General features: G+C 43.1%; 1 protein-coding gene across 2 annotated transcripts in view; it reads right to left on the minus strand.

Moving 5' to 3' along the window:
• Positions 1-14,506, minus strand: part of nrp2a (neuropilin 2a) — a 68,348-nt gene that overhangs the window by 17,791 nt on the left and 36,051 nt on the right. For both annotated transcript variants that reach the window (XM_032556514.1, XM_032556515.1), the window contains exons 8-11: positions 8,340-8,484; positions 6,713-6,888; positions 6,181-6,360; positions 5,961-6,105 (exon numbers count right to left, since the gene is read on the minus strand). In XM_032556514.1, coding sequence (XP_032412405.1) covers positions 5,961-6,105; positions 6,181-6,360; positions 6,713-6,888; positions 8,340-8,484 — 646 coding nt within the window. The remainder of the gene's footprint in view (positions 1-5,960; positions 6,106-6,180; positions 6,361-6,712; positions 6,889-8,339; positions 8,485-14,506) is intronic.

Raw genomic sequence — 14,506 nt, forward strand, 5'->3', positions numbered from 1 at the left:
AAAAAACTCCCGGCAGGAACAGAGAAATGTAAAACTACTCTCACGCCGTTTCCTGCATTGCCACGTACAGTATGCTGGCATATTGAAAAACATGTGGGTCTAGGAAATGAAGACGGACATCATGTCCTGTCACGTTTTTGAAATAAGTGTGATGCTTCTTTTAAAGATTTTCATGCATTAGACGCATCTATAACAGTAAAAATATGTAATATCTCTTGATGCCTCATGCTCACCCATGTGTTGCTTTCTATTTGTTCCTGTTATGAATAGTGAGTGTATATTGGGATCAAAGGTGTGGATTTCACAGTGTTTTGCTGCTTCGGGAAAGAGTATGTTGTTCTCACTATGAGGTCACAGTTTCATTTTTATATTTTTACTTAATACTTTTATATTTTTATATAAAAGTATTTTTATATCTTAAATGTTTCAGACAAAGATAACTTGATCAGAAGAAGTTATTTAATTCCTTGAGGAAAAATGGCCACCTAACCCTAAATCTAGGTGTTTCTGAAAACTGGAGTTTTTACATTGTTGTGGAATAATCTTGGTTCACTCTTTTTTTTTGCAGAATTGTATGTCATTTTCTCCCCTAACAGTGTCTTTTAGTTGTATCATGAATAAAGCCCTTAAAGGAAACAGAGTTTTGCAGCGATGAAATGTTGTTCTGGGTTCTTTGATGACCTCCTAGATGATTCATTGATGCACTTTTGAAGTAATCGTGATTGGTTGGCCTAACCTGGGAAGATTCGCCGTTGTTCCATGATTTCTCAGTTTGTGAATAATGACTCTCTGTGATTTTCTGAAGCCCTAAAGCTTATAAATGCGAACAACTTTGCTTTCCAACTTTTATTAAGTTTGATTTGTTGCTTTTTGGGAATTGTCAGCCTCCATGTTGCTAGGCAAGTTGTTTTAAAGTAATGTCTTGCAATAATGACACCTGGGTTTCACAGTTGAACAAACAAACTCTTTAAATCACAGATAATTCAAGCTCTTACATAGGGTCAGGTTGGTTCAGATGTTTTTTTCCCCCCCTGAATGAATGAAACTGAAAAAAGTTGTTTTTTAATTCAATTTGTTATGGTTATTTTTGTCTGATACTGAACGTATTTAGAAGATCAGAATCAATTAAGTGTGACAACAAAAGTAAAAACAGAAGAAATTGTTTTTCACTGCACTGTACCTGATGTTAAAGACGTTTTAAAGCATTGTCAGATAGCTATTTTCCAATAGCATCAAGTAAAAGAAAGCATATCTGATTTTTAGCAGTCAAGTCATAAAAAAGGCACAGTTTGCGCATTAAGAAAAACTGAGATATGTACGCAAACACACATGTGGAGCAGGCTGCTGCCGGAATGTGAAGTGGGAGTGTTATTAGGAGCAGATGGGTCAACCTTGGTGCAAACACAGAAGTTTGGGTCAGGTCTCAAACAAAGCTTCACATTTATCATGTGAGCAAATTGTGCAAGAGCTTTTCTCCTCCAATATCTGCAGCACGAAACGATTACAAACATATTCACACCGTTTTTAAGCATCGCTTTCGCAAAAGCAAAAACATCTATTGACTATACAAAGCCGATTCTTAAGCATATCACATTTCATACTCCTTTGTCAGCTTTCCCGGCTTTGTCTCACTTAAGACGACCCAAACAACTCCGAGGCCTGGACGCCCAATGAGCTCATGTGAGACGCTTTCAAAGGGAAAACCGGCGCACGGAACAACGTGAGGGGAAGCGGAGTCGCGAAAATTTACCGCTCCGAATGCCTGTTAGTGCCGCTACTCCAGGGTCCTGCTGGGAATTTTTCATCTCTCCTTGTGACTACCGTTTAAAGGCTGCGGAAAGCAAACACAATGTGATAGACAACTGATCGGCTTGGAAAATGAGTGGAACGCCGGCCCAGCTGGAGAAATGGCACACATGAAAGGGGTCGGCCACAGCTGGCGACGGCTTCTGACATTAACCCAGCGTTAATGTCATGTCCTTTATGCCAGTCATTTTCCACCTAATGAGACGCTTATCACTGCCGGGAAGGTAAAGGCAAGGAAAAGCAGACCTCTTCCCAACAAGCCTCTCTCCGTCGCCTATTTGCCTTTTTATTCCACTTTGACCTTTGAGTTCAATCTCAGGACAAGGTGTTAAAATAAACCAAGAGCCAACACCTGTGTTACCTGTGTGCACAGCTGAATGCAAACACACACACACACACACACATATGCACTTTTGGTTGAGTCCATTAAAATTCCCAAGAACTTGGTGCTTTCAAAGGTCAGGCCCTGTCACGGTGTAAATGGGCTGACCTTTCCAGCGTGTGACAGCAGCGTCGAGGCCAACGCGACTGACTTGTGCATTCGTGCGCACGGAGAAAGACAGAATGTGTGCTAACGTATACGACCTACCTCCCTTGCCTCGAGCACTGTGCTCATTGTGTCCAAGTGCGCCACGGTGGAGAGGCCTAATAATGCGGGAAAAGTCCCTCTGCGGCAGAGCGCCGGCTGACATAACACGTCTGCAGCTGCAGGTGGTGATGCAAGTCATCATCATGCTGCAGGACGCGGCTCCGAACTCTTGGGAGCAGCCGACACAGATAGCGCAAAGTCATGCAAGCAAGCATGCCAAGATTTCTCTCTGGTTTTACACCTAAACCTTTTCTTTCTCGCTCACTCATAGGGAGGTGGCGAGGTCCAGCAATGAAAGACATAGCTCACTCCCAAAGAATCTGACTCAGCAATATGTCAGAGACAGGAGGAAGGAGGGGAAAAAAAATCCTCAATTATGTAGAAAGCTTTTCTGTAAATCTCTCCCTGGCACTCCCAGGCGCAGTCACACGCTGATAAATGGACACACATTCCTGTCCCAGAGGAACGAAATGGGAAAAAAGAAGTAGGGGTGAGCCTTAGTGGTTTATCCCTGCATGTTTTAGTACAGTGCATTCTTGTGTTTCTGTCACTTCAGAAGTACATCCTACTACTAAACCACTGCTTACTCTAAACCAGTCATTCTCAAAAGATTAAGTCCCTCCTTTTGAGAAAAAAAAAAACTTTCTCTGTCTGGCAGGAAGTAAAAAGGGTCAGGTTAATTTTTAGTAACTGAATATTGAATCAAAATTCTCTCAAATGAACATGTCTATTTGATGTTAACAAAGAATTAAATACGTTTGTAAGTAACTTTATCTTTCAGGCTTTGCTTTTTAAAAATAAGTAAGATTAGTGCTTAATCACTAAAATACTGCCCCACCCAATTCACAATGGCGTTCAATGAATGAATGGAAGGAAGGAGATGGATGGATGGATGGATGGATGGATGGATGGATGGATGGATGGATGGATGGATGGATGGACCCTCAAACCTCAGAGAAAGCAGGAAATCAGTCTTTGCCAATGAATCAGTTGGATCGGTTCATGTCGACAACAAACTTCTTGTTCCTTGCTTCTCATTGGTCAGCAGGTCAAAATGGAGCATATTGACCACATCTTCCTCCTTGTATGACATCTAGTCACCATGGAAATCCTGATTCGCTGATTATGTTGCATGGAACCAAGTCTTGGAAGTCAAGGAATCCAAATCTTTTTTACTCCAAATAGCTCCACCAAATAGACATAAAGCCTTATTTTCCTCTTTTCTTAAAAGCTTTAGGGTTTCCTTGAGTGTCTTTAAGTCTTTCTTCTGATGTCATGAAATAAATCCGTTGTTTTATTCTTTGAAGTAACATGGAGACAAAGAGGCGGACCTGAATTTTGTTCTTTTAGTTTTATTGCTTTTTCTGAAATGTTTTGGGCCTCATCACATAAATACTAATTAAAGGAAATTTTCCTAGCCCCTTGAGCTTTGCTGTATTTACTGGGATTTTAACGACAAACAGAAGCACGAATCTAGGTACCGGAGGTTTAAATTATAGGTGTGTACATGAACGTGTGAGGTCTCCTACTCTGGATAAAGCATCGAGATTATCTACCTACATTCTTTACAGATCCACAAGGATTCCAGTCCTGAAGGTATAAATATTTAATTCAAGGAGTATGCAAACAAAAAAATACAAAACTACTTGTATAGCAGAAGCACCGTGTATGAGGCAGCAGTGCGGGAATATGGTAAAAAAAAAAAAAGAAAAGGTGCGCGCGATGATGAGCAACAGGAGAATGAGGGGAAGGAGAGGGAAACTGGCGAGGCATGGTAACCAAAAGAGAACAAAAACATTTACAGACCCACGCACCGGGCCCCAGGCTGGGAAAGGAAAGAACTGAAACCATGTGCAGAGACGAGGGAGAGGCAGCTCATCCTGCCTGACTGGTGGTAGCTGCTGATATGCTAAAACATGCATGGAGGGAGAAATATGTTTGTTTCATCAGCCTGAATCATATAAATAAGTAGAGTGAAGACATCACTGAGCGGTCTGAACTGAATGATTCACAGGATGTCGGCAGCGGCCCGTTATCCCAGCTGAGTTGGTGGTGGTGTGTGAACAATGTGCGACTGTTAGCAAAGTTTCTGCGTGCCACATTTGACCAAAGCCTTTCTCGTGAATTCAATCCTCTGTATCAAAGTGTTCATTTCATTTCGCTTCCATCTTTCTGGTTGCTGTTTGTTGATTTAATGCGCGCAGGCCCGGTGTTTTCTTCACTCGTCAGTCAGCAGTTAATGTAAAACATATTGTTTCCTGTGTTTCGCAAGACTTCAGGAGGTCGATGGAGGTACAGTTTCTTGCAGTATTCACCGCAGTCACAACCATAAACCTTAATGTAATTTATTAGGATTTTATGAGATAAACCAACACAAAATAGCACATAATTGTAAATTAGAGAAAGTATCGGACATGGATGGAACCCTGGAAAAGAGTTCACAGAGAACATCTGAGAATATTCCACATATCAAATTATGTCTTTAGCAGTTCGCCGAATCAGCATGCTTGAAATATTGTTTTACGGCAGCCATCTGATCAGTGACTACCCCTTATGTATCACTGGACAAAATAGCCTTACAGTTTGTTAACGAAAGTTTTGGGTTTTTACAATTTACGCTGTCTATTTTAAATTGTTTCTGTTGAATTGCATTAAAATAGATCGGTAATGTCAGACTGTGCAGTTTTCCACATACGTTGCTGCCATGTTTCAGAGTTCAGGACAACAAATCTTATTAATTTCCCCCAAAACAATATAGGATACACATTGAAAAGTTTAATTTTGTCCACGTCTAACCAGAGCACATACTTTCACACGTCTGCTGCGGCCTGTCACATAAAGTACAGATAAAACACAGAGAAGATTGTGATAACGTGTGAAAAAATTCAAGCCACAGCAGAATTAGCGCAGAAGTTCTTGGAGGAAACTAATCACGCATCTTTGTGTGGTGATAAATCTTCACTGCCCAAACAGATAAAGGAAATGGAAAGCTACAAACAGACCTAATGATGAAAAGCACCTTCAATTCCAATCAACACATATGGACCCGGTTGTTGTTCGGCGGGTTGTTTGGTAAATATGTGGCCCTGTGCGTGTCGAGCTACACGGCCGCCCTGTTCAGGCGCAGCAGAGGGAGTGGTAAACAGTAACAGACCGTGTGTGTGTGTATGTCAGTGAGAGTGTGTTTGTCTCTGAAGGAGCACAAAGATCACATCTGGCCAACAGACCATGCTGGAAAGTGAACAAACCGGCGCTCTCACTTGCTGGAGATGCATTCCTGTAAACCAAACCTTGTACAGATCCCTGCTGAGTATTGCGCTTGGAGAGGAACTGAACTCTTCTTCAGGTGAAACGATTAAAAAAAAAAAAAAAAAAATCAGAAAACTGCCTCTCCTCACCTCAGGCAGCCTCTAATGACTCTCATGCATATCTAATGTGAGCCTGAGCCACCTTACTCAGGGTCCATTCAGTCCTGCCTGGATAATTTCAATTCAGCAAATAATTCGCCACTGAATCCTGCAGGCAGGAAATAATGGGGGAGAATAAAAGCAGAAAGACATCCTACCTGGAAGGTCACATCCAAGGATCTCCACTCTCATCCCAATCCCTCCCGGGGACCACCTCTCTGGATACAGCCTGATGTACTGCGCCACCGTCTCCTCAAAATGACGCAGCTCCGGAGTGTCGTATTGCGTGTTCCCCTCAAATAACTGCACAAAATATTATCACTGAGCTCACAGGCAAATGGGCACCTCAGAGGATGATCTTTCATTAGCTTCACCCACCTTAGGTTGGCTGGTCTTTACATCCATGATGAAGTTCCACTCTTTTCCATCCAGGCTGTGTGCGACTTTGTATTTCCTGACAAACGCACGGTTGTCTGTGGCAGATCCACTTCCTGGGTCTCCTCCCCGCGCTCCCTGGGTAATGACTCCACGGACGATCTTGGGAACACCAAGGTCCACCTGGAATGAGGAATGAGATTTAGACAACATTCATAGAAAACAGCCCAGGTTTAGGTCGTTATTGAACTGTTACTTGGAGTTTCAGGTTACTTGTGTAAGGAATGTAGAGTGGCTTTACCCCTTGTACTTAGGATCCATTTCCACTACACCGGTTCAGTTTGCTTTAATTGAACTCTAGTTCATTTGTTTAGAATGTTCGGTTAATTTGGGAAGGTGTGAATGTACAATCGAACTCTCATATGGACAAAATAAATTGTGGCAAATGTATAATCAAGGGCTGTGAATATCTTTGCAAGGTATTTTTAGAAGTCCATCAGTCCAAATGCACAGTAACTAGGACATAATCTCTTACCTGGAGCCACTCCTCTCCAGCCAGAGGCTGCGTAGGTGCGGGGAACCAGCCCGAACGACTTGCCACAAGCCGAGCCGTGCTGGGATTCCACATCATGTCCCTGCTGGACGACACCGAGATCTGGGCATCAGGGAGCAGGCCGGACATCAAGCCCTGCAGGTCCGAGCACGGAGCGCCTGGAACAGAAAGCAGAAGGAGGCAAGAGAGGAGTTAAAGCGTTGCTACGCATATTCCCACCAGGGAGCGGTTAAAGATTGCACTCCTGACAGCTGAGCTTTAAGATTTCAGATCGGAGGAAATAGGAGAAGCAGAGATTCTGGCTGGACTCTAAGCGTGCAGTTAGACTCCCATTAGTGAGATAAAGGCTCATATTAACTCCACCGCTGCTTTGCATTCATGCAATTCACGTCTCACACTGATATTTAAGCATCTTTTAATGTCATTCACTGCGATGTTTCTGTCACTATACAGGAAATGAGACTCATAGCTGTGCAAGTGACTGGCATGGGGAATATACGTGAGGAGGAAATGAAGGATTAGGCAAAGGTAAAGGCATAATACACAAAGATAGGAGGAAGAGATGGGGGGGGGGAAGCACAAGTGACTAGCAGAAAATGTAGAGATGAGACATCTGCAGAGAAAAACAGGAGGAAAGCAGTGGCGCCGGATCGGCATGGAGGGGCTTTTGAGAGCTTGAAGAAGAGGAACAAAGACACAGAGAGAAAGAGGGAACTGGTGGGAGGATGGGAGCATGGGGGAGATGTTAGTTGTGCTGACGGTTTAAGGGAACACAAATCAAACTTTCATGCTGTTATGTCACTGCAAACGCAGAGCCACGTAAATAATAAATAAATCAACCAGGACGAGCAGATATACGCGTGCACATTCCTGAATGATGCACCTTCCTTTGAGGTCACCGCCCTATATTTAGAAGCCACCTTTATGCGGCAGGTTGCACCGATGCTGTAGGAGCTAATAGCTGTTTCAATAGCAGCTGTTGAGGCTGAACTGAATCACGGTTTCTGATGTAAGAGCGAACAGAAAGCCATGAATGATTGAGAAGTACTCGTTTCCCGATCCGGAGGAGCTCACGGAGCGAAGAGGAAGCTTCAAAAAGAGTTTGGAAACCATGGGAGATTTTTCTTAAAGAGGAAGGGGAGGTTGGAGACAGAAAGTGAGCATGGAGAAGAAGTGGAGGGGCATCAGAAGATTAAAGCGACACATGGTGGTACCTCCAGATGGAACAACAGAGAATGCTTTCTTTCATTAGCCTAAGGCTCGGTATACTCAAAAGACGGCGCTGGGAATATGCATGAGTCTAAATGTACACGTTAGATCTTATTTCTTTTTTACTCTTTTTGAATAAACTTTGCATGATGTACCAGACAGTTGTTCTTACTGGAAAAGCATTAAGCAGTGGGAGGCAGAAAAAAGTCTGAATATCAGATTTTTCCACAAAATTATTGAAATAGGGCTATTATTATTATTATTACTACTACTACCACCATGTCATTAAAAATGATCACTATCGTATACAGTTTGCAACTCTTCATCATGAAAACATATAGTAATGCCATTTAGCAATGTGAACATAGTCTTATGAAGGAAGATCTGTCAGGAAGTTAACCTGTGATCTGGCATCCATGGAGCTCAAATCTCAGCGCAATTCCATTCTTCCAAGTTTGAGGCCGGATCCGGACAAAGCGAGCCAAAACCGGCTGCGGGACGCGGTTCAGGACCACCTCGGCTGGGTCTGTGTTGGCGTGGAAGATCTGTGGAGAAAAAGCGAGGACAAAACACGGCGTCAGAGGGGAGACGGCAGACACACACACATGCACATCTCTTGCTTCGACACCCTCCCGCTGTGCGCAGTTTCGCTCGGCTTCACACGCACAGTGGCAGGCCGGACAAAGCGGAGACAACCCAAACACGGATCCGGTGTCAGCATCCCAGCTGTCGATGTGTTCCCAGGTCAGGGGTTCAGTGCCGGGAGGCTGGGAAAGCCCACTTAATATATATATTTTTTTCCCTCTCCTTTTCACCTCCATGCTTACACGCATGCAGACGTGTAAGCGTGCGTGCCAACTCAACACGTTGGTGGGCACAGGAAACCCACGGGAGACGTGACCTGACACGGCCGAACGCAGGAAGTCTCTCCAGGTGGGCAGGATGTCAGTGAAACCCACTTCCTGAGACGTCCACCTAAAATCATCAACGTTCAGCGTTTTCTCCTTGAACACTCCCTTCCGTCCTGCAGCCAGTTCAGAGGGACGATGTAACCACGGTGACTGGGTTTCTTCCTGTTTTGGGTGGAAAGGTGACCTGGGATTGACTGTGATGTTGGAAATCAGAAATCCCAGTTCATATTTGTGAATAACTTCCCCTTTTTTTCACGTCCTTTTCCAAATCCTCTCCCCACTTCTTTGTCATCTCATTCATTTCTCAAACCTTTTCCTTCCAGACCGCACAGTTGATGTCTGTTCACACCTCCTCCTTCCTCGCCTCTTCCTTTTGTTGGCAGCTACTAACTGAAACCACACAGGAAAACCACAGGAACCCACACACATCCACCCTACACACTCAGATAAGCAGAGGAAGAGCCTTTTAACCGACTGAGTGACTGTTAAGTGTCATTCACTCTCTATCTGTCTGTGGCTGACCGTGGCGGCTGTTAATATAGCATCAAAACACACTGCGTCGCAGCCTCGACGCACAATAAGAAAGAGATGAGAGAGACAACAGTTACAAGCGGCTGAATTAAAGATTAAAGGCATCATCCTTTAAAAAAAGCTTCCTACATGATTTTTCTTTTACTTTAATCTGAGAACAACATGATCAAACGCAAACAGTCTCCCACAGTTTGAAAACTCAAAGTAAATGCATTATATTAGCAAAAGTATTCTCCCATCTACACAAATAAAGTTGAGTAATATCCGATTCTCAACCCATGGGAAGTCAGCCCACCTTATCTCACTGTTAACTCTGTTTTTAGGGAAATCTTTACCAAAGGCATATTTATGAGCATTCTTCCAGAAGTTCAAATTCGAGGTCAGACACTGATGTTGGATGTTAATTCCTGGCCCTTATTCATACCATATAGGTATTCTAGCAGGTTGAAGTCAGACTGGTCCAGTTATTCAACACCTTTTTTGGAGGTTTTCTTGTGCTGGGCGTGTTGGAAAACTATTTTTTGCATCCAAAAAATAGTTTTCACAAACATCAGGAATCTCTTGAGAGCTTTCATAAATATTAGATTTTATACATCTGGGGCCATAAAAGTGATTGAAACACCCAAATTCAATATTTTGGATGGGTGAACAAATATGTTTATATATTTTTTTTTCTTGTGTTAATGGCGCTTCCTTATGGTTTCTAATTTAAAAAATACACTGTAGGAAAAGTGACCCATAGTGACGACAGTATATTTAATCTTGAACATTTTATCACATTAACACAGCAAACTTAAACAACTGCTGACCAGCTTTACAAAATTATGGTAATTTTAGCAGCATAAATGGGAATTTGATATTTCACATAAAATCCTTATGAAGTACATTAAAGATTTTGGTTCTAAAGGTTTGAGCAAAATTCCCTTGCTTTCTAAAGAAAACCTATGTCAGAAATTTCATACTAACACACCGTCTGAATGTTGCCCCTTCAAAATCCTACTCAAGGGGGTTTTATTTGATTTTGGGCATGGCCTGATTTAATCAAGTGCAGCTGACACTGGTAATACAAAGCAGTGTGAGTGTTTGAACAGATAACAGGGCTATCGCCGCTGAATCTGCTGCTGGATGGAGGGATAGGCAGTTGCTGTGTTTACCTAAGAGGCACAAGAGCCGATGCGGGCTCTTATGGGGGGTTATGTAAACTCCTACGCACGCTCAGAGAGAGACAGGAGTGTGACGAAAGATCAGCTGTCCACCGTCTCTCCCACTGTCGGATAACCCGAAACAAGGGCAGACAGGATGAGAAAACAAAAAACCTCTGCAGGGAGGTTCGGATGCCCGCAGAAGAAAAGTTGAAACCAGATGAAGTGGGTAGAAAAAAAAAAACGAAAAGGTTGAATGGAGGGCAGGGTGTAGAAGTTGGAGGGAGATGAGTGGAGGAATGTGGGACAGGACGCAGGGAGCAGTGCTGAGGAGCAACAACAAACAGATTCATCATTGAAACAGGAAATGTCCTTTTCAAGTATTTATCTCGTGATAAGGAGCTACAACCCAAATTCGGAGGAATTTCCTCAATTCTGAAGTGATTTACCGGGAAAACAGCTAAAATCAAGTACTGGAGACCCTAATCGGATGATTGGAATCACGATAGTTAAAAACAGGCACAGCCTCTCCAATAAGCCTGTGCATTACAGTGCAGCTGGCTGCTTTTACCCTTTGCTTTTGTCTTTGGAATAAAGCTGGGAATGTGTCCAAAAACTCTGTTATTCACAGGGAGAACAGGTTGTTCCATAAAAACCCGCTCTAAAAAGGCTCATCTTTTTTTCTGAATGTAAACTAGAGTAGAGTCACAGTTCTTTTACTTTTCTTTTTGGTATTTTGTCACACTTTAGCAATTTAGATCAAACACATTTAATAAGACGACAAGGATTCCCTGCATCAAATATTGAATACATTTTAGAAGGTGAAAAAAGCTTTTCAGCTGTAATAAACTTACATATTTTTTGTTTAATTTTACTGGCTAAAGACAGATTTGATTAATGACAGACCTTAAGAATGAAGAAGTCACTTAAATAGAACAGCAGGAAGTAGGATAAAAGAGCTCAAAAAGCAACACACCAGCTCCAAACCAAAGAAATTTGAGAAGACATGAACATATCAGCCAGGAAACGGTTACAAAACAGTTTCTAAGTCTTAAGCTGTTATTTACCATTGGAGGCTGTGGTGAATCTGCCAAGATCTGTCTAACCAAACAACCACACAGAAATTTAAAGAGGAGCGGCAAAAGCAAATGAGGTAGATTAGCAGTGACAAATGTACATCATCATCGCATCAGATAGACATTCCCCAAAAAGTATTAATGTCTCCTGCTGGAGAAGCAGAGTAGCTGAAGAGAAAGATCAACATTGCTGTCTGAGGCAATAAACTTCTGACCAATCACACAACACTTCGCACAAAGCTCAGCGCGAAATGGTACGACCTGGTCCTGGTGTCGAGTTCGACAGGCGCATGGCTTCTAAATTACGTAGTTTTGTCGCACATCTACGCCACTGAGAAATGTTTTCGTCACTTCTCATGAAGGATGTGGGAGCTTTTAGGGTCAGAGTTCACAACTGACAACTGTGTGGGGCTTCGACAGAGAGGAGTGGGAGAAAATTCTTCTACATAATCTCCAAATCTCCTGTGTCCAATGCACTTCCTCCCCACCATTGTCAGGACACCTGAGAGGTTGCTCGTTCAACTCTGCTTTAAGGTTAAAGGTTAATGGCACCAGGAAGCAGATGGTTGCTCATTGACTAGCCCAGTTGATAGGCATGGCCACTTTTTGACTGAGTAGGAATGAAATGCTGCTGGTGGTTAAACAAGAGTAGGTGCAGCATCATCCATCTGTTTGTGTGTGTAGTGGTGAGGAGGAGGGGAGGCGGGACGGTAATCTGCCAGACAACAACGCCGCGTCTCCAGGATCTCCGCCCCTCACGTGACCTGCCACCGAGGTAGGCTGAATAATTGATGCTGTCGTGTTGTGTCTCATCGTGTAGAGGGTCATGAAATTATAACGAAGAAACCCCCTCCCCGCCCCCCATTACACACACAGCCGTGGCGGTAGCAGTAAGTGGGGGGTCAGACTTGTTTGTGCATCAGGAGTGTTTAAGTATTGATGACCCCTTCTGAGAAGGAGGTCACCAAGAAAGGAGTGTCCATTTCCCAGAATCAACCTTCTAGCCCGTGTAATGCAAAAGCAAGCAGATGTTTTGCTTTTTAAAATAAGGGATAGTTGGATTGCGTCTCGATTTAGTCATTTCGTTTTCTGCACATCATCGTGTTTTCCTTCAAGCTGACAACACCAGTGGGAGATATGAGAAGCTCAGCACAAGACATTAGTCTTTCAATGGGTTTTTTTTTCACTCCTACGGTATTTTATTCCCATGATTACACATCCTGTCCTTCTGATTCTCCACTCGGTTCTTCTCCATAAAGATGCCGAATATATTGAACCAGTTCTGGCTGACGGAAACTGGATTCTATGTGATAGAGCAACAAAAAGTTGAGCTTAAGTGGAAAGTAACAGGAAAGTGCAGACAAAAAAAGATCTAAAAAGGGGGGCATGCATTTAATTTTGATCAGGAACATTCCAGCGTAGCTCTGGCTGTTTGGTTAGGGTTTGATCAATCTCAAGTCTTTTCTAGCGTCCCCACAGCATGATCCCACCGCTGCCATGTTTGCCAGGTGCTATGATGTGTTCAGGTCTTCCAAACCACCTATCATTTTGCATGCAGGCCGAAAACGGAGAGGACTTGCATTTTTAGTGTGCACGAAGGTTTGACAGCCGTCTTTTTGGTCAAGCCTTGCTGCAGATGTTACCATCTGTCACTAACTCCACCTGCGTGCCAATGCAAATTTGATTATGATTGTTGTATTATGCATGAGCATGCAAACAAAGCGTGTGTGTTTGTTTGGTTCTGTGGGTTTGCAGCACACCATGATTGGATGAGCAGGCTGAAATGCTGTGTGGGCTGTTTTTTTTTGTTTTGTTTTTTTTCCTTTTCTCCCCCCCCCATCCCCTCGCTCAGGGTTACTTGATGTGTGTGACAAATTTAGCACAACCTCACGACACTTTTCAGCAACACAAAGCTTGTTTAGCACCAGAGGCTGCTGGGACCTTCCCTCACAGACGCTGACAGATGACAGTGTGTGTTTTTCATGTTAATTAGTGTGGGCACGCTCGTGTGTCTGTGTCGGAAAGCGAGAAAGGGAGAGAGCGATGGAAAAAAAAGATGACTGCACGCTCATGTCTTACAGTTCGCGCGAGTTGGTGAGGAATGCAGCTCCCGAGCGAGTTAGCATCTCATCAAGTAATGAGGTGCATATGTGAGCCGTGCGACTTTGATTTAACGAGTCACATGCACGTTAAGCTGAGATTGGGTTGTCATGCAGAAAATTGGTGAAAAGGAACGACAAAAAACACAAAAGCTTATTGTGGGTGTGACTCTAGAGGCGGTATCCTTGTTCTCTTACTGTAGTTTTCATAACTTCCTGTCCTGACAATGAAAAAGTTCCCTTTTCCTGACAAACACAGGAGGGTGAAGACTGGAAAGCCACTCCTATTATTAATAGTAATCTCTTATCTGGTGTGCAGATGTGGCGCACGTGCAATTCATAAGCCTCTATAACATTAAGCTCACTGTTAAATGACAATTAGAAGAACCAAATCTGAGTCATTACAAGACCCCCCGACGAGAACTGAGCTTCAACCACTTAAGGCTCTTTGGGGGGGCTTAGGACCGGCTAACAGGGGGGCTTGAGCAGCACGACGGGTGGATTAGTGGTCACGGAAGATTCAGCCGCGGCCCATGGGGAAAGACGCAGCCCCTGACCAACAAGGAGTTTAGCATACTCTTCGGTTTTAATATTAAACTGTAAAGCCGGGCTCCAAATTATGGCTAAAAATCCCTTTTGAGTTAGATTTGTTGAATATATCCATTTATTAAGATGTAAAAGTTGGCCTCTTTCAAGAAATCTTTTCTTAAAACATGCTAAAGGAATGCTCTTAACACTTAGATATCCGTTTGATCAAATCAAACATTTGTGTCAAAGATAACAGAAGTGGATGCAAAAAAACTGTTTT

The sequence above is a fragment of the Xiphophorus hellerii genome, chromosome 24 (assembly GCF_003331165.1).
Source record: "Xiphophorus hellerii strain 12219 chromosome 24, Xiphophorus_hellerii-4.1, whole genome shotgun sequence".
Classification (NCBI taxonomy): domain Eukaryota; kingdom Metazoa; phylum Chordata; class Actinopteri; order Cyprinodontiformes; family Poeciliidae; genus Xiphophorus; species Xiphophorus hellerii.